The 25,147-nt window shown below is 37.6% G+C and overlaps 4 protein-coding genes and 1 pseudogene across 6 annotated transcripts; 2 read left to right on the forward strand and 3 right to left on the reverse strand.

Annotated features, from left to right (window-relative positions):
* Positions 1-579: 579 nt before the first annotated feature.
* LOC107552432 (zinc finger protein Gfi-1b-like) lies at positions 580-3,904 on the forward strand. The gene is made up of 4 exons (XM_016234319.1): positions 580-585; positions 2,935-3,051; positions 3,388-3,553; positions 3,700-3,904. The coding sequence occupies exons 1-4, from the start codon at positions 580-582 to the stop codon at positions 3,795-3,797; spliced, it is 387 nt and encodes a 128-aa protein (XP_016089805.1). The 3' UTR covers positions 3,798-3,904.
* A 497-nt stretch (positions 3,905-4,401) lies between these two features.
* LOC107552443 (zona pellucida sperm-binding protein 1-like) lies at positions 4,402-5,764 on the reverse strand. The gene is made up of 6 exons (XM_016234328.1): positions 5,726-5,764; positions 5,532-5,629; positions 5,325-5,452; positions 4,960-5,137; positions 4,620-4,766; positions 4,402-4,534 (listed from the first exon to the last, which is right to left on the reverse strand). Exons 1-6 carry the CDS (start codon positions 5,762-5,764, stop codon positions 4,402-4,404), a joined length of 723 nt encoding a protein of 240 aa, XP_016089814.1.
* Positions 5,765-6,194: 430 nt separating this feature from the next.
* Positions 6,195-9,491, reverse strand: LOC107552761 (zona pellucida sperm-binding protein 4-like; annotated as a pseudogene).
* A 5,789-nt stretch (positions 9,492-15,280) lies between these two features.
* Positions 15,281-19,919, forward strand: LOC107551885 (epithelial membrane protein 2-like). Of its 3 annotated transcripts, none has more exons than XM_016233659.1 (5): positions 15,281-15,783; positions 16,787-16,905; positions 17,102-17,210; positions 18,296-18,436; positions 18,571-19,919. In XM_016233659.1, exons 2-5 carry the CDS (start codon positions 16,828-16,830, stop codon positions 18,729-18,731), a joined length of 489 nt encoding a protein of 162 aa, XP_016089145.1. In that variant the 5' UTR covers positions 15,281-15,783; positions 16,787-16,827; the 3' UTR covers positions 18,732-19,919. The 3 variants fall into 3 exon arrangements, with proteins under 3 accessions (XP_016089145.1, XP_016089154.1, XP_016089138.1); XM_016233668.1 differs by having other exon boundaries at positions 15,287-15,372; XM_016233652.1 differs by lacking the exon at positions 15,281-15,783 and having other exon boundaries at positions 16,648-16,905.
* A 32-nt stretch (positions 19,920-19,951) lies between these two features.
* Positions 19,952-25,136, reverse strand: LOC107551875 (factor VIII intron 22 protein-like). Its single transcript, XM_016233642.1, has 12 exons — positions 25,018-25,136; positions 24,395-24,441; positions 24,243-24,315; positions 23,996-24,155; positions 23,117-23,185; positions 22,872-22,992; positions 22,665-22,757; positions 22,274-22,338; positions 21,409-21,490; positions 21,284-21,330; positions 20,409-20,464; positions 19,952-20,307 (listed from the first exon to the last, which is right to left on the reverse strand). The coding sequence occupies exons 1-12, from the start codon at positions 25,134-25,136 to the stop codon at positions 20,226-20,228; spliced, it is 1,014 nt and encodes a 337-aa protein (XP_016089128.1). The 3' UTR covers positions 19,952-20,225.
* Positions 25,137-25,147: the final 11 nt, after the last annotated feature.

Below are 25,147 nucleotides of genomic sequence, written 5' to 3' on the forward strand. Positions count from 1 at the left end.
TTCTCATCTGTTCTTGAATTTCTTTAGATCGCGGCATGATGTGTTGCTTTTTAAGCATGCTTCACTTTGTCAGACAGGTTCTATTTAAGTGATTTCTTGATTCAACAGGTCTGGCAGTAATCAGGCCTGGGTATGGCTAGTAAAATTTAACTCCGCTTTCTAAAATAATGTGGTTAATTGCAGTTCTTTCATGATTTAACAGGAGGGGGCAATTCATTTTTCACGTAGGGCCACGTAGGTTTGGACAGCTTTTTTCCCTTAATAAATTAAATCATCATTTAAAAACTGCATTTTGTATTTACTTGCATTATCTTTGTGTAATATTAAAATTTGTTTGATGATCTGAATCTTTTAAGTGTGACAAATATGCAAAAAATTTTAAAAAACAGGAAGGGGGCAAAAACCTTTTCACACCACTGTATATGTGTGTTTTTTTTTTGTTTTTTGTTTTTTTATTAAAATGGAGCAACAGTGCAGCATCCAAACAACATTGGAGCCCATTGAGTTTCAATATGGACAAAAAAAAAAGACTTCAAAATATCTTCTTTTGTGTTTTACATAACTACTAAAGTGCTACAGATGAGGGTAAGTACATGACGGAATGTTCATTTTGATTAAACTGACCCTTCGAAGCTCTGCATGGATGTAGCACCGTGCAAAAGCAATTGTTTTGGCTTAGAAATGTGTCTGATCTAGTTATGCTTTTTATATTGTTTCATATTGATTAAAATAAATTTAAAGGGATAGTCCACCCAAAAATGAACATCCAAACCTGTATTTTTTTTTTAAGATATTCTGAATAAAGTGGATAATCAAACACTTGCTGGTACCCACTGACTTCTGTATTTTGCATACTATGGGAGTCAGTGGGGACCAGCAACTGTTTGGTTACCCACATTCTTCTAAATATTTATGTTCAAGAGAAGAAGAAAAATCATACAGGTTTTGCACAACTTTATATGTAAATAATGGCACATTTTTCACTTTTGGATGAACTATCACTTTAATCAGGCCACTTAAGCCCTCATCTCATGTGTGTACATCATTTAAAACATTTCAAATTTCTTGATGTGGAAGAAGCTGCTTTTCAAAACTCCGAATGGTGCTTTGCGCCATTTTATATTCATTTCTTGCTAAACCAGTAAACCTGCAAACTGCAGCTTAAGAAAAAAAACAAACCGAGAGTTTCTTTCTATTTGTCATCCCTACAGCGCAAATGTCATGCTGGTTGGCCTAAATGTGAGGACTTAATGTCAGTTATTTATATGGTTTTAAGGCATGGGCAAAAGAGCCTTTTGTCTTGTTGCACCTCGCACAACCACACTCCCCACAGTTCATCTACAGCCTCATCACTTTTCCCTTTCTTCCTCTCTTCCTCATCTGTCTGCATGGGGTCTGTGAGTGTTTGATACTTTCAGTGGCAACAGAAGATCTGAATCGTCATTATCACGCCTTCAAAACCATATCACACTCCTCGGCCTACCTATGGTTTACATTTGCAATGAATGACTACTGCAGCCATTTTTGCAATGAGGACATAAAATCACCACAGTGCTTTTTATTAGTCACATCCACGGTTAAACAAAATAGGTAGGCCTAGTTAAGATGTATGTCCAACAGAAAAGGCTGTGTTTTCGATGAGAGCACCCTGATTTATTTTGCTGGTAGTTTTCCTTCGCACTGCAGCAGCAGTTAGGGTTAGTGGAAGTCTGGTTTGTATCAGCGCGAGGCAGAGCGCGCGGCGGAAACTGACGCGTCTGTGGTCGGCCGGTTTTGTGAGCGCGCGTTACCGAGGTTTCAGTTTTGCTGCGCTTTAAGGAGCGCGCACCTGTCCTCAGTGATTTATTACTGCTGGTGCGCGAGACACGACACTGTAGCACGGCCTAATCTGTCTGCAATAAATACAGTCAGATAATAAAAGTGAGAAGAAGTATTGCATTTAATGTTAATTTTATTATAGAAACACCTCGGCTGGCTCTGGACGCATTTACTGGTAAGTCCTATACGGTTTATTTGGAAGATAATGGCTCTAATGGCAGTGAACTGACAAAATCAGTTTACTGTCATTAGTTTTTAAAATAGGTTTAGGTTTTGCCATGACATTTTCACTTAATACCCCTAAAACCACCTGTCCCCACAGCAATGCCTAAACTTTAAATGATATAATATATAAATATGTATCTTTGAAAATTGGATTAGAATATACTTTTTGATGAGTTTCGGTGTCCCTACACACCGTTAGATATTTATGAGGCATTTTAAAACATTATGTATTATCAAAGTCTTCATCCTTAAGATCTTTTTTCTACATCCACTTGCTTATAAGATCACAAAGGGTCTGGAGAAGTTAAAAAAATTATCATTTGAAGTGATCACATAAACTGTAAAGAAATTGTTTTGGGGGTTTTTTCCCTTCCATTTGTACTTGCAATACCAGAATCACCAAATTGTGCATTTAATACACATGTGATATAAAAAAAATATATAGCTTTTTTCAACGCTGTAAGATGTCACTGTAAGATTTTCTTTCTGTGGTAAAACAAAAATAGACAAAAAAAATCCATTTGGCAACAGGGTTATTCGTTGAAGAATGGCTAGATTTGCTTTTTATTTAACTTTAAAAATGCAATATTTGTTTTTGCAAGATCTGTAGTCTGTTTTTGCCCCAGTTCACAAAGTTTCTCTGTTTGTGAGTTAATAGTGTCTTCAGGCCATTTTTGGAATATTTGTTTAAAATACAAATCCACTCGTTTGACCAGCTTCTCCAGTCCATAAATCTTGCTCACCAAGAAATAGAAGACAAAACATTTTCCTTGAGTAGCACTTTAATTATATTTCACTTTATTTTGGTCTCAAGCCTTTCTATGACAGGGGGGAAACTTTTCACTTCCTGAGTCGTTCTTTAAAGTTCTGGTTTAAATTTTTTCCCATTAGGTTTTCTCCTCTCTCACTCGTCTGGAGTCTCACGTGTACAGATTGCATGGTAGTCATCATGGACGGTCTCTGGTATTCCGGGACAGCAGAGACCCCGTGATGCCATGCAGGGTAAAGGTACGACCATTAGTTTGCCAATTTTATTTTTATTTTTTTGCCTAGAGTATGCATTTATCTTTGCCAATTCCAACTTTTGTTTCTCATCTGTAGTATGTAGTTTAGTAGGCGTTTTTACCTTTTTTGTAAGCAATACTTTTTATGAATAAATATGTATACGGGTATACAAAAATTAAAATTAAATTTTTTTTATGTGAAATATTATACAGTGTATATATATATATATATATATATATATATATTTACACTGTATAATATTTTTATTGTAAAACATTTTTGTATGCTGATTTTTGGTATTTTTAAATTGTCATTGCATTTGTTCATTTTGAATTTCAGGAACGAACATTTGAGTGCAAGGAATGTGGGAAGGTATTCAAACGCTCATCCACTCTGTCCACTCACCTCCTGATCCACTCGGACACGCGGCCATATCCCTGCCAATACTGTGGCAAGAGATTCCACCAGAAATCCGACATGAAGAAACACACCTTCATACACACCGGTGAGACTCACAGAGATTTGAAACTTTGAATAGGATGAATTATTTAGATGAAATGGGGGGGGGGCTTATATTTCAATTACCATATATTGAGTGCATGTGTTTTGATTGCTCCTCATTTGACAAGGTTTATTTTGTGATTTGTTCAGGAGAAAAGCCGCATGTGTGTAAAGTGTGTGGTAAAGCCTTCAGTCAGAGCTCCAACCTGATCACACACAGCAGAAAACACTACAGACCCTTCAGCTGAACACACTGAATCCCAATCAAGACCTCTGTGAATGTACATAAGTTAGCTTTAAACACAAAAAGTATTATAAATTATCAAGTGCATAGTTTTTAAACCAAGTCATTTATTCCCGCAGCAGTGCGTAAGAGCGTTACGTGTGAGATGTAAACGAAAGTGTCATCATAGCTGTACATTAGTAATAAATGAATGCAAAGAAAAAGAGATTGCACCATTAAATGCAATGTTGACTCATATAGATGGATCCGGTGATACAGAAATGAGTCAAGCAGTAGTGCAGCTGATGGCCGCAGGTTCATTTGAGTCACTGCAAAACAAGTTTGTTTATAGCTGTTCACACTAGTTGAACCTGTGCATAAATCCACAGAAAGCAACAATCCGATATCACCAAGTTTTCACAGTTTTTTCTTCTAAAGCCCATCGATTTGAATGACATTTTAAAACTTCACCATGACAAGTAAAATACATTCAAAGCTTTATTGTTTTGTAGTTGCTATTAAGACTGTACATCTGTCAAACAAAAAGAATGATGATTTATTTATTTTACAAATGACTGTAAAGCAGGAGCTCTTAAGACTGTGTAGTAGACCTATTAGGAGTCAGAGATTCATAAACCATAAATTATGGCTGTAATTGCATACTGCTGAATGAAGTGCAATGGCTGACACTCACCTGCAAAGCAGCCCTCAACACATGGACCATCTGAGGGCAGACAAACCTCAGTTGAACACAAAATAAATCTGACAAATCCAAAAAAAAAACACATTAAGTTACATGTCAAATTAAATTTGACTAGATTTCTAAGCACTTCCAGAGCTGCTTTTTACCTCCTCGTCTGTCTGCAGATTGGCATCTTCAGACAGGAACTGGAATGTAGTGATTGTGAATCGTCTAAGATGATTGATCGGGGCCACTGTAGGTGTAGCACGAGGCTTGTGGGTTGGGGTCTGGTCAAGGAAATTTGGCCACCTAAAGTCAAAAAGGTTGAAATTAATATTTTTAATGTTTTTATTTTAAATGTTGAAAACAGTTGTGCTGCTTAATATTTTTGTTGAAAGCATTAAACCATTCAAAGTTTGGGATAAGATAAAAAAAAAAAATACTTAATCAGCAAGGATGCATTAAATGAATTAAGTGACAGTATAAAAAAATAGAAGAAAAAAAATCATAAATAAGGATCCAGGCATATTTTGCAGAGCGTGGGTATGCAACACAGTAATGCACCAGCAGCATAGCAGTGGGGTCTGGAGGATTTAGCAGACACACTTCCAGGTAAAGGGGTTTTCCCAGCAGCATATGCAGGGGCTGGTGGTATTGAGGGTAATAATCATTGTAGTGTTCATCTGAATGAAAAGAGGTTGTAGTTAATGCACAAAATCTGATAAATCACTTTTTTGAGGTTGCAAAAGTCATCAAATGCCTCGATTTTCTTGAACATGTTAACATTTCACTTGGAAAAATGGTTTATATTTTTCAACAAACTGTAAGGGAAGACTCAGCTAGGTTTTATATGAAGAAAATGTTTTAAACCTTTTGCAATCCTGAGCTGAACTCCAAACACCCCTTGAGCTTTGATAGAAGGTCTGAGGGAGGGGCTTTTCACCAGATAACCCACACTTATCACAGATCCAGGTAAATACCGACACTCAACCAGTAGTCTGGGACAGCAGGGAACATGGAGTCTCAGCATGTTGCTTGGCTCTTTGTGTATCAGTGTAACTGTACTTTCATGTGTACCTTACAGGTGACTCTCTAGTGATGGTGCCGTAACTTAGACTGAGGGGCTGCACTCTATTCAGGATCTCCACCATGTAGATGACCGTTTTACCCACCTCCTGGAGACCATTCAATTAGAAAAGTATTATAAATTATCAAGTGCATAGTTTTTAAACCAAGTCATTTATTCCCGCAGCAGTGCGTAAGAGCGTTACGTGTGAGATGTAAACGAAAGTGTCATCATAGCTGTACATTAGTAATAAATGAATGCAAAGAAAAAGAGATTGCACCATTAAATGCAATGTTGACTCATATAGATGGATCCGGTGATACAGAAATGAGTCAAGCAGTAGTGCAGCTGATGGCCGCAGGTTCATTTGAGTCACTGCAAAACAAGTTTGTTTATAGCTGTTCACACTAGTTGAACCTGTGCATAAATCCACAGAAAGCAACAATCCGATATCACCAAGTTTTCACAGTTTTTTCTTCTAAAGCCCATCGATTTGAATGCCATTTTAAAACTTCACCATGACAAGTAAAATACATTCAAAGCTTTATTGTTTTGTAGTTGCTATTAAGACTGTACATCTGTCAACAAAAAGAATGATGATTTATTTATTTTACAAATGACTGTAAAGCAGGAGCTCTTAAGACTGTGTAGTAGACCTATTAGGAGTCAGAGATTCATAAACCATAAATTATGGCTGTAATTGCATACTGCTGAATGAAGTGCAATGGCTGACACTCACCTGCAAAGCAGCCCTCAACACATGGACCATCTGAGGGCAGACAAACCTCAGTTGAACACAAAATAAATCTGACAAATCCAAAAAAAAAACACATTAAGTTACATGTCAAATTAAATTTGACTAGATTTCTAAGCACTTCCAGAGCTGCTTTTTACCTCCTCGTCTGTCTGCAGATTGGCATCTTCAGACAGGAACTGGAATGTAGTGATTGTGAATCGTCTAAGATGATTGATCGGGGCCACTGTAGGTGTAGCACGAGGCTTGTGGGTTGGGGTCTGGTCAAGGAAATTTGGCCACCTAAAGTCAAAAAGGTTGAAATTAATATTTTTAATGTTTTTATTTTAAATGTTGAAAACAGTTGTGCTGCTTAATATTTTTGTTGAAAGCATTAAACCATTCAAAGTTTGGGATAAGATAAAAAAAAAAAATACTTAATCAGCAAGGATGCATTAAATGAATTAAGTGACAGTATAAAAAAATAGAAGAAAAAAAATCATAAATAAGGATCCAGGCATATTTTGCAGAGCGTGGGTATGCAACACAGTAATGCACCAGCAGCATAGCAGTGGGGTCTGGAGGATTTAGCAGACACACTTCCAGGTAAAGGGGTTTTCCCAGCAGCATATGCAGGGGCTGGTGGTATTGAGGGTAATAATCATTGTAGTGTTCATCTGAATGAAAAGAGGTTGTAGTTAATGCACAAAATCTGATAAATCACTTTTTTGAGGTTGCAAAAGTCATCAAATGCCTCGATTTTCTTGAACATGTTAACATTTCACTTGGAAAAATGGTTTATATTTTTCAACAAACTGTAAGGGAAGACTCAGCTAGGTTTTATATGAAGAAAATGTTTTAAACCTTTTGCAATCCTGAGCTGAACTCCAAACACCCCTTGAGCTTTGATAGAAGGTCTGAGGGAGGGGCTTTTCACCAGATAACCCACACTTACCACAGATCCGGGTAAATAGCGACACTCAACCAGTAGCCTGGGACAACAGGGAACATGGAGTCTCAGCATGGTGCTTGGCTCTTTGTGCATCAGTGTAACTGTATTTTCATGAGTACCTTACAGGCGACTCTCTAGTGATGGTGCCGTAATTTAGACTGAGGGGCTGCACTCCATTCAGGATCTCCACCATACAGATGACCGTTTTACCCACCTCCTAGAGACAGTTCAGTTAGACGTGCATGGAAACTTGCTCTCAGATACACACCAATTGCAATGAATCTACTCACAAATCTGTGCACCCCACATTCATCCAGAGGGATCTTGAAGAGGGCCATGTCAGCAGTGACTTTTTGGGGTGTGCAAGAGCTGTCGCCAGCAGTGACGAGGCTGGTGGGGGACAGGGGCGGATGAGTGAACCGAGAAAACAAAATGCCGATCCATTGTGCATTCTGATTGGGAAACACAAAATACACACATAGTAATGTTCTTGTTTGATTCTGATAAATAAATCTTTAAGGCAAACTATACAAACAAAAACAATGTTGTAAAATTAAAGGGGTCATATGATGCTATTTCAATACAGCTGTCAGTTTAACATGTTTTGTATAACTAATAAATTGTAATTAATACCTTATCATTACATACACACAAGTAATCTGATAACATTTTGATTTAAGGTTTATTTGTGGTTTAAGTTATCTGCTCAAAAAACAATCAGGTGCTTTTCAAAACATAACACTTTACTTGTAGTCTTTAAAAAAAATGCCTTTTATTGTACTGCATTCTATGGCCTAATGAATAATTGTAACCATATCTATAATACATTATAATACCTGTTACAACTGTATAAAGTATATTAAAGCACATGACAAATAATCAATTTCAGATGTAACAAAGAATTTGATAATATATAATATAATAATATAATAATGCATTTTAACTTTAATGCATTATAACATTTCATAAATAATTGTAATTAAACTAAGCATATGCTTTGGGAATGACCAGATGTGCAAGATTTTGGGGATTTGGTGCTTGATGTTCTGAACAAGGTCATCTAGACTCATTTTCCCCAAAGTTTTCTCATTTTCTGTTATTGTTGAATGACAACTCTTAATTTTCTCTAAAAGAGAAAGACTGGAAATTCTGGTTAGCAGCCTCGACTGCTGCAAAGAAACTTTTCGTTCAACGATGGAAACTTCCCCATGATCTTTCCATCAAACATTAGTTACATTCCTTACTGGAGATACTATATCTGGAACTGTCATCAGCACGGACCAACCATGCTAAACCGGTTACTTTGTCTATGTGGAAGAACTGTATATGTTCAGTTAGGGAGATCTTGGTCATTTAAACTATTTTCATTATTTTTGTTGTTATTCTGTTTATTTACCTGTATTGTACCTATTTTGGAATTCCTGATGTGCTGTGGTTTGGGTTAGGGTTGGGGGGTAGTAGTTGGTAGATACATTTTCTTGTTTACTGTAATATATTTGCTACATGTAAAAAAATAAAAAATTGATACATTATGAATACCTTTATAATGCATTATACATAAAGGTTGCCAAACGTTCTTTATAATTGCAAGCATTGTTTGAGATTTATTGTTAAATACTACACACAATTTTGAATTTAATAATTTGTCCAGCTCACCGTCCATGGGGTAATAACATGATTGGGTGTCTGTAGAATAACAGCAGGCATCTGTGGCACTCTGATGATGATAACGCTCCAGATCCACAGACCAACTGCTGATCAGGTGCAACGTTGCACTCTGCACAACAAAAATGCAGTTTTTAAAAAGTTTTTTTTTAAGTCACAATGTCTGAATCCACTCATTAGAAAGATTTATACTGTACCTTGACTGAACAAAGCCTGGCACTCCAGCAATGACTCAACTGTGCGCCCTTCTGGTATCTGATATTTTAATATAATTCTGTACAGCCCATCCTGATTAACAGAAACAAATATTCATGAAATCAAAGTAGCCGTACAACTTGCATAACAATGAATGACATCACAGACCTTCTGAGTCATGTGACAGGAAGAGTAAGGCAGGAGGATGTTGATGGTACCATCTTTACCCCTTTTTACAGAGTACCCACAATGACTTGGGCCTTCCAAAATAGGTACAGCTTCTGTTTTTATCCCATTGGAAGGGGCTGTGAAAGAAGTGTCAAATTTTAAGATATATTTTTTATTTAGTATATTAAAAGCCTGAACCTCAAACTCACCTTGTACAAAGAGGCCAGATGTTGGTCCAGGTGGCAGTTTTACGTTCATATGTTGGCTAGAACACAGCACCTGAAATTCAGGGGGTGGGTGAGCGGGTGTGGGTTTGGTTGTAAGGTGAGGAATGATTTGGTGCAAAGGTTTGATTGTAACAGGAGGAACTGTAGGTTGTGTGCCTATATTTCCAATATAGTGACACTGAAGCTATAGGGTGAGAGAGATCCCAGAAACCTGACATATAGAAAGATCACTGTGGAGGACTGAAGAGGTAAAAAAAAAGAACATAAGCAGAAAGAGTGAGAAAGTGTCATACATGATACCTGATAAACACTGGACAATATGCGGTGAGTAACCAAAAGCCATTCCTAACCCAACGCTAAACAACGTAATTTAAAAGAAAGTTTATTTATTGTCATTTTAATTATATTTAACTGACAGCCATATTTGTTTAATCTCAAATTTATTCCACGTTTAATTTTGCAATGTTTTGCAAGGTTGTGAAAAGGTCTCATTACTAAGGTCTCATTAATAAAACTCTACTAGCCAAGTCTACAAAACTGTAAAATGTTAATGTATTAATTTTGTAAAGATCAATAATTAAAAAAAACACTATTTAATTATGTCATACATACAACATTATAAAGCCAGTTTTTGCAATTGTAAAATTTTAATATTAAACAATAAAAAAGTATCAGCTGCTTTTAATATATGTACTGAATTTATATACATTATCAATATATACTATGATACAATTACTAAATGTTCTTGATTATAATTACTTTTATATGAGATTTGTAAAAGCTATACACTTAAAGGGTTAGTTCACCTAAAAATGAAAATTCTGTCATTAATTACTCACCCTCATGTCGTTCCAAACCCGTAAGACCTCTGTTCATCTTCAGAACACAAATTAAGATAATTTTTGATCAAGTCTGAGAGCTCTCTGACCCTCCATAGACCAATAGTATCCAAGATATATCTCCCATAGACAGCAACACAACTGCAATGTTCCCAGGTCCAGAAACGTAGTAAGGACATCGGTAATCAGCGTTGTTTACGTTCAGCATGCACGCGCTGTCTACTGAACGTAAACAACACTGATTAAGTTGATTACATTCTGTACTTTCCAAAATGGCGGAATATGGTAACTCGGGGAGAAGAATTGTTGAATAAATTGTGTCATTATTGTTTTCTTTGTGCACAAAAAGTGTTCTCGTAGCTTCATAATATTACGGTTGAACCCCTGATGTCACATGGACTATTTTATCGATGTCCTTGCTGGACCTGGGAACAGTGCAGTTGCATTGCTGTCTATGGAGGGTCAGAGAGCTCTCAGATTTGATCAAAAATATCTTAATTTGTGTTCCGAAGATGAACAAAGGTCTTATGGGTTTGGAACGACATGAGGGTGAGTAATTAATGACAGAATTTTCATTTTTGGGTGAACTAACCCTTTAACTCCAATTTTGAATTAAGGTTTATTATTCTATTTTATTTATTAACCGACTGATTCAATGACATGTTGGAATGTGGCTCACCATTTTTTGTGTGCGTGGCAGGAAGGCAGTGGTGAAGAGAGCACAACGCTGTCACCTCTTGAGTGGAGTGTGTAATTACAGGCTGCTGGGACAGATGGAATGGAGATCCAAGTATTTGTCTTCGCATCTTCAAATATCACCAGAGAGGAGCAAAAATAACTTTTTTATGTATAATATGTGCAAAGAAACTACACTACCAGAAAAAATATGATTTTTTTCTATTTTTTAAATAAGTCCCTTATGCTCATCAAAGCTTGCATTTATTTGATCAAAATAATAAAAACAGTAATATTGTGAAATATTATTACAATCAGAAATCTCCTGAAATCTGGTTGGGAACCAATGCTATAGCTCACCTTTGACTTTAATGGAGTCTGCTCTTGCTAAGGGCAAAGTTGCCATTATTTTATTCCTCATGCAATTAAGAGATGGAGACATCTATCAGCGTTGTTTACGTTCAGCATGCACGCGCTGTCTACTGAACGTAAACAACACTGATTAAGTTGATTACATTCTGTACTTTCCAAAATGGCGGAATATGGTAACTCGGGGAGAAGAATTGTTGAATAAATTGTGTCATTATTGTTTTCTTTGTGCACAAAAAGTGTTCTCGTAGCTTCATAATATTACGGTTGAACCCCTGATGTCACATGGACTATTTTATCGATGTCCTTGCTGGACCTGGGAACAGTGCAGTTGCATTGCTGTCTATGGAGGGTCAGAGAGCTCTCAGATTTGATCAAAAATATCTTAATTTGTGTTCCGAAGATGAACAAAGGTCTTATGGGTTTGGAACGACATGAGGGTGAGTAATTAATGACAGAATTTTCATTTTTGGGTGAACTAACCCTTTAATTCCAATTTTGAATTAAGGTTTATTATTCTATTTTATTTATTAACCATCTGATTCAATAACATGTTGGAATGTGTCTCACCATTTTTTGTGTGTGTGGCAGGAAGGCAGTGGTGAAGAGAGCACAACGCTGTCACCTCTTGAGTGGAGTGTGTAATTACAGGCTGCTGTAAGTCCCTTATGCTCATCAAAGCTTGCATTTATTTGATCAAAATAATAAAAACAGTAATATTGTGAAATATTATTACAATCAGAAATCTCCTGAAATCTGGTTGGGAACCAATGCTATAGCTCACCTTTGACTTTAATGGAGTCTGCTCTTGCTAAGGGCAAAGTTGCCATTATTTTATTCCTCATGCAATTAAGAGATGGAGACATCTTGGGGGGTTGTGCAGGAGGAGTCGGAGGAAAGACAGGGAGCTGAGTGAGCAGGGTCGCTTACATAACCGGAGGGGTTAGAGGATTGTATGTAGGTGATTGTATCCGGTTTTTCCGGTACCATCCGTTTTTTTTGGTACCATATGCTGATGATCAACTTTCTTTGTCAACTCAGGCTTTGATCCGGAGTTTGTGGAGCACGCACACATGAATGTGTGACATCAGTGGCAAACAGCCAATCACATGCTTTGCAACACAGAGCCAGCGAGATTCAATCAATCAATCAATCAACATTTATTTATATAGCACGTTTAAAACAACACCAGTTGACCAAAGTGCTTCACATGTCTAAAAATTACTCAAACCAACACAAAATCACATCACAACACATCATTGCTCAGTGTCCCAAAAGCTAGGGGCAACTGTATGCCACAGAGTAAAGGTGTGTTTTCAACATTGATTTAAAACAATGAGTCAAATGAGTCACATGATCTAATGTGCAATGGGAGACTATTTTAAAGACGTGGGGGTACCACAGAGAAGGCTCGATCACTTTTGTGATCTGGGAACATGTAAAAGCAGACTCTGTGATGATCTTAGAGGTCTAGCAACACAGTGCTGCTGTAACAGACATGAAATGTACTCTGGAGCAAGGCCATGCAAACCTTTAAAAACCATTATCAAAACTTTATATTGGACTCTAAAATCAACAGGAAGCCAGTGCAGCTAAGCCAGCACTGGAGAAATGCTGGACCACTTCCTTGTGCCAATCAACAGTCTAGCTGCAGCATTTTGTACTAGCTGCAGCCGTGAGAGCAGATTCTTAGACAACCCTAAATATAATGAGTTGCAATAATCCAATCTGGATTAAACAAAAGCATGAATCACGGTTTCCATGTCCTCAAAAGACAGAATTCTCTTCAATTTAACAATAATTCGCAATTATTAGAAGCTACTTTTAACAACAGCACTAACTTGTCCATCAAACTTCAACTCCGAGTCAAAGATTACACCAAGGTTTCTTACTTGAGTGTTAATATTAGTGGCTAAGGGGCCTAGATGTACAGAAAGCTGTTTGGCTAACTTTGGAGGGCCAAAAATCACCACTTCCGATTTAGACTCATTGAGCTGCAGAAAACTAGAAGCCATCCATGCCCTTATTTCATCCTAACACTCAAACTAAGTTGAAATATTGGAGTCATTGTTACATCTTAGGGGCACATACAGCTGGATGTCATCAGCATAACAATGATAAACCACATTACATTTTTGACAGATTAGACCCAAAGGCAGCATATATAAAGAGAACAACACAGGACCAAGACATGAGCCCTGAGGCACCCCGAGGAAATAAACTGTGAAGATAAAATAGAGCTTCCTAGCTCCACCGCAAAGGATCTTCAATGTAGATAGGATGAGAACCACTTTAAAGCAAGCCCCTTAATCCCTCCCCACTCCTGCAAACGGTCATGAAGAATCCCATGATCCACAGTGTCAAACGCTACGCTAAGATCCAGAAGCACCAAAACAGCACAATTCCCAGCGTCTACAGACAGCAATAAATCATTTGGCACTTTGAGCTTTAAAGCAAGCCCCTTAATCCCTCCCCACTCCTGCAAGCGGTCAAGAAGTCAAACGCTGCACTAAGATCCAGAAGCACCAAAACAGCACAATTCCCAGCGTCTACAGACAGCAATAAACAATTTAACACTTTGAGAAGGGCAGTTTCAGTGCTGTGTTGAGACCTGAAACCAGGCTGAAATTTATCAAAAATGTTGTTTTCATAAAAATTTTTTTAAAGTTGATAAGTGAGTAAGTGAGTGACGTGACATGACATGTGGCCAAGTATGGTTACCCATACTAGGAATTAGTGCTCTGCATTTAACTCATCCTAAGTGCACACACACAGCAGTGAACGCGCGCACACACACCCGGAGCAGTGAGCACCCATTTATGCTGCGGTGCCCGGGGAGCAGTTGGGGGTTCAGTGCCTTGCTCAAGGGCACCTCAGTCGTGGTATTGAAGGTGGAAGAGAGCGCTGTACATTCACTCCCCCCACCTACAATCCCTGCTGGTACGGTTGAGACCTGAAACCAGGCTGAAATTTATCAAAAATGTTGTTTTCATAAATTTTTTTTTAAAGTTGATAAGTGAGTGGCCAAGTATGGTTACCCATACTAGGAATTAGTGCTCTGCATTTAACTCATCCTAAGTGCACACACACAGCAGTGAACGCGCGCACACACACCCGGAGCAGTGAGCACCCATTTATGCTGCGGTGCCCGGGGAGCAGTTGGGGGTTCAGTGCCTTGCTCAAGGGCACCTCAGTCGTGGTATTGAAGGTGGAAGAGAGCGCTGTACATTCACTCCCCCCACCTACAATCCCTGCTGGTACGCAACTCGAACTCACAACCTTTGGGTTACGAGTCCGACTCTCTAACCATTAGGCCACGACTTTCCCAAAGGTTCTTGATTAAGAACCTTCTCCAATAACTTAGCCAAGAAAGGCAGTTTTTGAAACCCTGATTCACACCTGAAACCTTGTAACACTAATGAGTCACATGACACCGTGGAGAGAAAATGGCTAATTGGGCCCAATTTGGACATTTTCACTTAGGGGTGTACTCACTTTTGTGGCCTGCGGTTTAGACATTAATGGCTGTGTGTTGACTTGTTTTGAGGGGACAGCAAATTTACACTGTTATACAAGCTGTACACTCACTACTTTACATTGTAGAAAAGTGTCATTTCTTCAGTGTTGTCACATGAAAAGATATAATAAAATATTTACAAAAATGTGAGGGGTGTACTCCTGTGAGATACTGTATAATATATATACATGACCAGGCCGTTCCATTGAATCCGCAGTAGGTGTCGCTCCAAACCTACTTTAGATGACTCATCATCAACCTCTGCAAAGTAGCCTACCTGCGCATCATTTTCTGCCTCTGCGCTACTTCTTCGTGATTGGAGAGATGGGTTTTGACTGGCTCTGGGATCGCCCTATTGTTGGGTAGCCATGTGCTGCGTTTGGCCCGTTCATCCACTTTTATGCCTGCAGCTCTGAGTGCGTGTGGAGTCTGCGGTGCGTCTCTAGAAGAGCTGAGTTAGGATGCTGCGGCATGCGGATAAATCGCTGTATAGCAGCACATCGCAGCTTTAGGTAATAGGATGACGACGTCGCAAACTCTTGCACAGAATAACTGAGCACTCGGCAAAAGTCATTTACAGTGCGTTTAAGGGGGCATCTAAACATTGAGCCGTCCGGCATTTAAAAATAAAATGTTTAGGTTTTTTGACATTGAGAGAAATCAACGTTTGTGTGTCTCTTACAACACCTCGCGCATGAATTTCCAGCGTGCGACAATACAGTTCTAGGATTTCGCTGGATGTGGGATACGTAAGGACTTAAAAGTAAGTCCTTGTGATGGGTGGGGTCCTCTATGCAGCAAAGAGTGCGGGAGGGGGGCGCGACGAAGGACGAGGTGCGGGGAAGTGCGAATATCCTCGGATGGTGGGGCATCAGCTAGGCTACGAAAATCAAGAATTAATTTGAGCGCTTAAAATACCCAAGGTAACCTTTTATTATCTGTGCCATCGCTGTAGAATTCTCATGCCAGTGAGGTTGTAAAGTTATTATTTATTGATACAATTACGCGTCTTAGAATCGACATAAAAGAAAGGGAAATACATTTCGAACTGTAATAGAACGTGTAGAATTGAATGAAAACTGTTGGGAAGAAAATGCATCCGAACGCATGACGTGACACGAATTCCTTCATCTGTAATTCTCGGGAGCTTTCGCATTAGCTTCTATTGTCTAATGTATGTAATGTAGGTTTGCTAGAATTGACCAATAAATTATATTTTGTCTATGCATTGTTGATCGCACCAGGCGTTATTTTAAACGGGCATTCAGTGAATATAAAATATGAATGCATTGCAGAAGGTCTGCTCTGAACTGTTGGTATAGTTTTTATAATTTAATGGGATTTAACTCAATATTTTTCTCTTAAATCATTATTGTTGTTTGTATGAACAGCTTGCATCAGCATTTTAAATGGCATGTCAGTTCACCTACTGTATCTGTGACTTAAAGAAACAGAAGACTCTTCTCCTCCCACATACTGTAGTTTATTTGTGTAGTCAAAGCTAGTATCCAACAAAAAGTGACCCTATAGAAGTGATAAAACAATTGTTGTTTATTGCATAACATTTATGCAGCTTTAATGTGGTGATGTCATAGGCCATGACTGCTTTGTTATTAGCATTTTGGGAAAATCAGATGTACCTGAAACACACATGGCTTAATTATTACTAGCACACAATTAAAAGCACTGTGTGGATGAAAAGCATAGATTCATTTTGAATAATGTAAAAGGGACATTAAAGTCCCTTTCCTCTTTCTTCCTCAATGCTTTGCTTGGGACATCTTTAAATACAAGGCAACTTTTTATCTAAAAACATGGCTATTCTCAATAAGTCATCATCAGATGGCTGCTGAATTGCACAGGACCTTTTGATGTATAGTATTTCTTAAACACAAGATGTTATGTCTTGTAATATTTCCCTTACAGCAGGTTATTGTTCCACCCTGTTTCCCCATCATCCTCTGAATATGTTCAAGGCCCTGGCAGGAATTTGTTTGCTTCATCTGACTACAATTTTCTTCCTTTTTTGGGCAATCATAGATGATGTAAGTTTATGTTGTTCTTCTTTTATATGTAGCCTATATACATATATATATATACAGAATATATGTGTGTGTGTGTGTGTGTATGTGTGTGTAATAAAAATGCAGACAAATGACTTTTTTAAAAAAGGTGTATGAAAAAAGTGTGTTGTAATCTGAAGGCATTTGTATTGTTGTTGTTGGTTTTTGTTTTTCCCAGGCATGGTGGTTCACAGAGAACCTTTATACAGACTTGTGGGGCAGATGGGTGATGGAGAACAATGATAATGTCTGGGTGTACATGGACATACCGACCTCATACCGGAAGGGTAAGACAAACCATGTTAAAAGTATGCATTTTTGTACATCTGCCTATTTTCACCAGTCAACCCCAGTGTACAGTATATGTACACTGTTCGAAATTAAGATTCCAGAAGATCTTCAATGATGCCATAGAACAGGGTTCCTCAAATCTTGCCCTGGAGGGCCAATGCGCTGCAGAGTTTAGCTCCAACCCTGATCAAACTCCCCTACCTGTGATTTTCTTATGATCCTGAAGACATTGATTAGCATGCTCAGGTGTGTTTGATTAGGGTTAGAGCTAAACTCTTGCCTTGTCCAAATACCCACACTTGCGGTCCACTTGACTACTTATATGACGTATTTCCTGTATTTGGTCCAAGTGTTCAAGTGAGCATGAAGACCACAAGTGTGTGTACAACTTTTCATTACCTGATGGGACACACTTATAGTGTTGTAAAAACGCAACGTGTGTACAGAGTTTTATTATTATTTTCAATACTTTGCATTTTAAAATCAACTTCTAAATGTCTGTTCAGTAGTCCTATAGTCCCTATAGATGACACAATTTAATTAAGTGATAAAAAGCAGTTGCAAATGTTATACAAAAATAAATATACTAATCTTTGCAGCAATAAAATGTATAGCACTTTGTTTTACCACCAAATTATATGTAATATCTTATTATTATTAATATTTAACACATTGGAAAGGTTTCCATGCCCTCTCGCGCGATCTTGGCAAAAAGTCTCACGATTTATTTCCAGAACATGATGCATGATGGGATACACTAAGCCTCGAATAGCACTCCGGAGCGGTATTCGAGATAGTGTGCGTTAAGGGCACTGCGCTTTGGTATTTTTAAGACCTGGGACAGTTTTGCGCACTTACTTCCTGTCGCGCGCACATAGAAGAACCATTTTGGGTTCCCAAAGAAACTTTCAGTGAACAGTTCTTAGAGCCATTTTTTTTTACTTAGTCTTAAGAACATTTTAATAATCTAAATAACTGTTTGTACAATGAAACAGTCCATGGATGTTACTGAAGAACCTTCATTTTTAAGAGTGTACAGACTGGGACATTCATGTGATGCCCCTTTAATTCATCTATCTAGACTATCTGCAAGCGGTCCAGGCGTTTGCAGTGCTGTCCTGCCTGTTTGCTGTGTTCTCTCTGTGCGTGTTCATATTCCAACTCTTTACTCTGGGTAAAGAAAAGCGGTTCACCATCTCTGGAGTTGTGCAGCTCATCTCCTGTAAGTCCCTGTTTCTGGAAATCTGAGGTTAAATTAGGGCATTATTGAAACATACATGTGTGGATCATTGTCTTAAAGGTCCTACAGAGATTCATTTGTGTTGTACATTTATGCATTTCTCTTGGGATCTCTAGGTTTCTGCATCATGGTGGCTCTGTCAGTCTATACCGATCACTTTCACAGAGATGAGAAGAATGGCTGGTATGGCTGGTCCTACATCATGGCCTGGTTTGGGTGGCTGCTGACCCTCTTCACTGGAATAATGTACATCATCCTGCGCAAACGAGCGGATTAAACTTTAGACCTCGCTCTCAGTGCTAATGTACAACCTTAATTATTTTTCTTCAAAGTCTAAGTACAGAATTTGAAAAATAATGAGTTGTCTCAAACATTACCGGCGTTGGTTGGAATTGTAGAAACTTGCGCAAAAAATCACAGCATCAGCAGTTCATTGAAACAGTTTAAAATCTGTCCGTGAGAAAGGGTTGATTCAGCATTTGAGGAAAATTGGCCAGAGAAGTTTCTTTCTTTTTTTTCTCTTTCCATTTTTAGAGTAATACTATAGATCGGTTTGATGGGTCATCTTTCCTAGTTTCGCAAAGCACTGAGAGCAGTAAGAGGGTCTAAACACACTTTATTGCAGGGGTTAGTGTGTAAAGATAGTGAAAATGCAGTATATACAAGAAGGAAATGTAAAAAATGTATTTATAACATGTATAAAGAGAAAGATAAGTTGTACATATAAAGTACATACAGAAAAATATGTTATCAAAGTGTAGTTTTAAACATTACTTGCACTTTAAGAATTAGCCTTGTCTTAAACATGGGTTTATTTCATTTCCTTTTTTTTTTTATGTTGTAGATGGCAATAGCACAGGATAGTCTCTAAGTCAAGATAAGGGTCAAATCTTTGTTACTGCGATGCATTATGGTGCTGTTCAAATTTGTGATCACTCACTTGATCGTGTAGACTTCTGAATACACAATCTTTTTGTAATTGCATTGTACAGACCCTCTGCCGACATATTTATTTGCAATTTCTGTGTGGACAAAGGCTTTCTTGATAATAAAAAGGGTCCTGTTGCTACGCCAGCCATTTTTGATTAGCATGATGATGGTGATGAATGATTGTTGATGTGGTCAGATGATCACCTTGTAAAATTCTAGAGCACAGGATGTTCCAAAAATATTTATAAAATGCTTTTGTTAGTTTTTTTTTTAAATGTCAGTATGTATTTATAGTTTTATGGGATTAATTATTCACCATCCTCTCAAGGAAAAAGCTCCTTATGGACATCCGAGTTATTCAGTTGCTGCTTACTTTGTTTGGTTAAAGTTTTAGCTGGCTCTAGATGTATTTTTATGTTGCAGTATGACAGTAAATGGAAAGGATTCTATTTTTTCAATGCAAAGCCAAACAGTGTAAACCAGGGATGACATTAATTTTAGTAATCACACAAATAAAAACCTCGCCACAAGAATCACTTTTGTTATTTTATTATTTACAACATCAATATTTTACAACTTTAAACGAGCTTCAACATAATCATTTACCTTTTCAGCACTATCTTACCACTATATAAAAATTGAGAATAAAATATACATTCAAATCACTAAAGCGAGTTTGTATAGGAGACATGAAAACTTCTGTTATTAGAGCAATTTTCATGCGTGTATGTACAGCTCTGGTAGGTTCAGTGACCTTCTACAGTCCTCATGCAAAATGCACCAGGCACTGGCATAGGAATGTTCCAATAAGAACTGTTTTGTGGGGGTGTATTGCACTGAATCATATGCCCTGACCGGAGGGTGTAATTCGCTCCTGAACCACTAAGTGAAGGAGATGATTCTGTTCTGCCGAAAGGAGTGGCCTGTTGTGAGAGAAGAGAAAGGTGAAGGATGTCTAATTGCAAAGGTTTCAGTCTAATATAGATAAATGCATACTATGAGTCAGGAAATGCAGAAAGCTCACCATAGTTCTGTCTGGAGAGCCTTGAGAGATTCTGTATCCTTTTCCTGACAGGCCATCTGTAAACAGGCCAGTCACACCATTTAGCCATCATAATCCAAGAGTTCTACTAGTAATCAGTTTATAGCACTTTAGACAATAGTGCAGCCTAAAAGTCAGAGACCACTACTGAAAATGCTTCTATTTTGCTTTTTTTTTTTTAGTTCATACAATTTTCACTACAAAGTATATTATCAATATAGAATATTGAAATATATAAAATTCAATATAAGAATTTAAATAAAAAGCTGAAATTAAATTCATTGTTTTAATATATCTTATGCTCGCCAAGGCTGCATTTATTTGAGCAAAAATATAGTAAAAAAAAATTATACTGTATCAATTACAATTATTTATCCCTGTGATGGCAAAGCTGCCCTTTTCAGTATCTATCACTCCAGTCTTCAGCATCACATGATCTTTCAGAAACCACTCTTTTGCTGCTCAAGAAACATGATAAAAATCATGTTTTTAACAAATAGAAATATTTTAATAAATAGAAAGTTCAAATGAACAGCATTTATTAAAAATGTAATCTTTTGTAACATTATAAATGTCTTTTCTGTGACTTTGGATCAATGTAATGCATGCTTGCTGAATTTAAGTATAAATAAATAAATAAAATCTTACACCACCCTTTTGATCGGTAAGATTTTCTTAGTAAAAATGTCGTAAAATATATTTTATGTCATAATGCTTCATTGTTTGGAATATTTCAGAATCCAAAAACTTGTTTCCAGATTATTTCCAGGTTTAAATTGGATTTTGAATGCAGATTTTAAATGTGGTCTCAGTATATTTTAACAAATACATTTTACAAATAGATTTTAAATACTCACCACAACTGACTGCAGAAGGAGGAACACATTTTCTGGAAGGAAGTTTACTAAAGGACAGACAGTAATAACAGTTTTTAAATAAAACACTGTGCCTGCCCGGTTCTCCATTAGCTACAAAGTCTTACCCTGACTATGCGAGTCGAAGGATTCCCAGGCGTATCGCTCTAGTGTTTGAGCGTGCTCAGGTAACAGCTTTTGAGGGGGAGGCTAAAACACAGACACAAATATATAGTGTCATTTTTGAGCATAGTAAACAAACACACTAACGTTATAGGTCTGGTTTCTTAAAGGGGTCATAGGATGCCCATTTTCCACAAGTTGATATGATTCTATAGGGTCTTAATAGAATGTCTGTAACATAGTTTGGTTAAAATTTCTCAATGGTAGTGTAAAAAACACTTTTTTTACCCTGTCAAAAACAGCTCTTTTCAGATCAAGCCGTTTTTGTTGCATTTTCCTTTAAATGTTAATGAGCTCTGCTGATGTCTGTAACATAGTTTGGTTAAAATTTCTCAATGGTAGTGTAAAAAACACTTTTTTTACCCTGTCAAAAACAGCTTTTTTCAGATCAAGCCGTTTTTTTTGCATTTTCCTTTAAATGTTAATGAGCTCTGCTGACCCCGCCCCTCTCTTCCTAGCTGCTCTCAGAGAGACTGTTTACTTTAGCCGCATTCATGGTGAAACTTGCTAATCTGCACATAGGAAAAACGATTTGCAAAGATTCTTTAAAAAAAACCTTATACTCACTTCTTCTGTGGGTGAAGCTGGATCACGAATGATTCGCGCGAACATAGCGACTGCTATGTTCGTTATTACATTCAACAACAGAACACCTCAATCGCTTAGGAGTCATTTTTGTCTACATCTGCTCCACACATTTCAGTTCAAACAACTTGTAAAAGTGCACGTAGCATCCTATGACCCCTTTAACATATTGTCCGAAATGTGAGCTTATTTGTAAACCTCACAGATTTTAAATATATAATTTACCTCAAGCAGCATAAGAAGTAAAACCCTGGAGATTTCACACTTTGCTATGATATCCATAAATGCACCTGGAATGAAAACAAACAGAATTGTAGCAGAATCCAAAGATTTTTACAGCATATGCTTCATTTCCTTATTAGCTGATGTTCAAACTGAAAGACTGCTGACTCTGCAATGCAAAACAGATCCTTGACAAGTATGAAAATCAGTCACAAAACATCATAACATGACTTCTGCTTATAAACTGCAAGTGATTGCAGGGTTTGATCAGGAAATCCAAATAAACTGCAAAGCCTGGTGAAAATCCTTGAACTTAGACCACCAAACCTCACACGCCTAGATTTCAAAACTAAGATTAATTGTATAGTCTTGTGGAAGTCGATTATATTCATACCGACAGGGGTGTTTGTCCCGGGTAGCTGTAGTCCTCTTTCCTGACACAAGTGCTGCATCTCAGAGAGAACAGCAAGAGCGCCATCGTAATCGCCTACCAATCAAACATCACATCACTGCTCTGACCACCACAGAACTTCATCTGAAACTCAATGCCAAAACTAATCATTGCATTCTGGCAGGAAAGCACTGCTATCTCTGAACTCACGGGTCAGTATTTTGCAGGAGGCCATTTCCCACAGTGACAGCAGGGCCTCAATTGGAGTCTGAATCTGCAGTTCCGCGGCTCTCTGGAAATGAACTATCGCCTCCCCGGGTCTGTTCATCTCCTACACACAAATATATAAACAGGACCACAACATGATTAAGCACCGTGGACCAAGATGAATATGCTATTTTAATTCATTTATAAACAGAAAGCCGCTCCGTGTATTACAATGATTAATGTCTCACCTTCAGAGCATTGCCAAGCTCCAGTGAGAGACTGGACGCCATAACAGGCTGATTCATCTCAATATAGACCTGAACAATATATAAGTACATATTTGCAGTATATCATCTATAAAAAAAAAAATTTTAAAAACACAAAATCTGCATGTGATTGCAAGATTGTAGGCTTTTTACTTCATTAGTACAGTACAGGGAGGTATTCTTCAAATGACTTCAAATAAAAAATTTTAGGAGAATTTCAACATGAAACATGTGAAACTGCAGATAGCTGCAAGCGAAAATGAGCTAAAACGGTTTCATTTTAGGGTGAACTATTACTTTAGAAAATATTTAGCTCTGCTTGTAGTAGTTGTTTAACTGCTCATGGTCATCTTCTCTTCTTCTAACTCTAACAGCAATAGTGAATAAAAGTGAATAGTAAGTAATATTACGCTTGATGATTCTGTCAGACCAGGGTTATTATAATGAACTAAAACCATTAAAAAACAGACATTTTTCTTACTGGAAGTAAAAAAAAAATCCTTACTTGAAATGAAATAAATGCTATATAAATCTAAAACTGAAATAAACATTTAATAAAATTATATAGATGTGTTTTAAAAAATAAATATAAGAGAAACACAACAAAATGAAAAGAGAAAATATAAAAAACAGTATATTAATATCTCAATTATACTAAGATGCCACTGTCAGGCTACGCTGAGCAGGAGAATCACCTCATTTTAAATTGAAAATATTAAATTATAAGAGACTTTTCATTCTATTTCAAGTATGAACTGAGCCCAACATGCTGCAAAATAACAGCCCATGTGTGTGTTTGTTTATATATGCTTATCGGCTTGAGTGCAAGTATCTGGTAAAATATGCGTTTCCGACAAATACCTTAATAGCAAAACTATAGCAGTTCATTGCTGCCTGCATATTCTCATCGAAGCCGGGAGCCCTCAGCGCTCGGGTTTCCTGCTCCGAGGCCAGAAAGAGTCGGGCTGCATCGGTCAGTGCCAGGGCTTCTCCTGGAGCATTGAACAGGGTTTGCTCACAGCTACGAAGACAGACAAACCATTTCCACATGTTCTTTAGATCAGAAACTAGGATGAAGAATTGATAGTTATGAGAGATGCTGTGTTACCGGGCCATGGCGAGATTACAGAAGGCAGCATATTGAGGACAGTCTTGCTGTTTGAGCTCCTTGGCCAGCTGACCTGAGGAAAGATGCCATATAATGAGAAACACAGACTAGCATTACCGCACACAGCATCACTCTTCTGACACAATACTCACCAAACTGTTCACTTGCTTCAGCGACATTAGGCTTCCGCAGAAAACGTCTGTGATTAAGGGGGAAGGAAAAAATATTAAAAGGCCACTGAATTACGCTCTTAAAAATAAAGGTGCTTCACGATGCCATAGAAGACCCTTTCTGTCTAAATGGTTCCATAAAGAACCTTTAACATCTGGTTCTTCAGATTATTAAAAGGAAAGAAAGAGATGGCTCTTTAAAGAACCTTTGACGGAATGGTTCTTTGTGGAACCAAAAAAGGTTCTTCTATGGCATCACTGTGAAGAACCTTTCAAGCACCTTTATTTTTAAGAGTGTGGGTTAATTTGACACTTTATATACTCTGGAATAGCCCGTTATTCGAAGCCGCTGCTTTGAAATTAAACACCTACAAGATGTCATCCTCAGCTGTTCATGCATAACGTTAAATCTTCTGTAAATTTGACAATAATAGATCGCATTGTGGTGAACCTCATTTAGTAGCTCTTGAAATGTAATTAGCAACATGCTAGTGAGGGTTGTGTAGTGCTGTCACGACATTCTTAGGTTATGCTCAGTATTGTAGACAACATTAATGGTCTACCATTAAAACATTCGTGTATTAGTAATATATTTTAGCTCTTACTTTTTCAGTTTATTTGACACCGCCCGGTAGCGCATCAGAAAATCTCCCTCGGCTGCCATTGTTAATGTTGACACTTCAGGAGGAGGAGCAAGCAGACAGGAAGTTCGGAGTGTTCCCATTGGTTACACGC

This window comes from Sinocyclocheilus grahami, unplaced genomic scaffold, assembly GCF_001515645.1.
Source record: "Sinocyclocheilus grahami isolate Dianchi unplaced genomic scaffold, SAMN03320097.WGS_v1.1 scaffold17.1, whole genome shotgun sequence".
Classification (NCBI taxonomy): Eukaryota; Metazoa; Chordata; class Actinopteri; order Cypriniformes; family Cyprinidae; genus Sinocyclocheilus; species Sinocyclocheilus grahami.

Bases quoted from the DNA above. Each gene is read 5' to 3' on its own strand.
- LOC107552432 (XM_016234319.1), top strand. The intron at 3,052-3,387 runs GTACGACCATTA...TTTGAATTTCAG, and splicing joins TGATGCCATGCAGGGTAAAG to GAACGAACATTTGAGTGCAA. The intron at 3,554-3,699 runs GTGAGACTCACA...TGATTTGTTCAG, and splicing joins ACACACCTTCATACACACCG to GAGAAAAGCCGCATGTGTGT.
- LOC107552443 (XM_016234328.1), bottom strand. From the start codon at position 5,764: ATGTACAGCTATGATGACACTTTCGTTTACATCTCACAC. The intron at 5,630-5,725 runs GTAACGCTCTTA...AATGGTCTCCAG, and splicing joins CTTTCGTTTACATCTCACAC to GAGGTGGGTAAAACGGTCAT. The intron at 4,767-4,959 runs TTTTTTTTCTTC...CCTTTTTGACTT, and splicing joins GCCTGGATCCTTATTTATGA to TAGGTGGCCAAATTTCCTTG.
- LOC107551885 (XM_016233652.1), top strand. From the start codon at position 16,762: ATGTCTTGTAATATTTCCCTTACAGCAGGTTATTGTTCCACCCTGTTT. The intron at 16,906-17,101 runs GTAAGTTTATGT...TGTTTTTCCCAG, and splicing joins TTTGGGCAATCATAGATGAT to GCATGGTGGTTCACAGAGAA. The intron at 18,437-18,570 runs GTAAGTCCCTGT...TGGGATCTCTAG, and splicing joins AGTTGTGCAGCTCATCTCCT to GTTTCTGCATCATGGTGGCT.
- LOC107551875 (XM_016233642.1), bottom strand. From the start codon at position 25,136: ATGGGAACACTCCGAACTTCCTGTCTGCTTGCTCCTCCTCCTGAAGTG. The intron at 22,993-23,116 runs GTGAGACATTAA...ATTTGTGTGTAG, and splicing joins AGCTTGGCAATGCTCTGAAG to GAGATGAACAGACCCGGGGA. The intron at 21,331-21,408 runs GTAAGACTTTGT...TCTGTCCTTTAG, and splicing joins CTTCGACTCGCATAGTCAGG to TAAACTTCCTTCCAGAAAAT.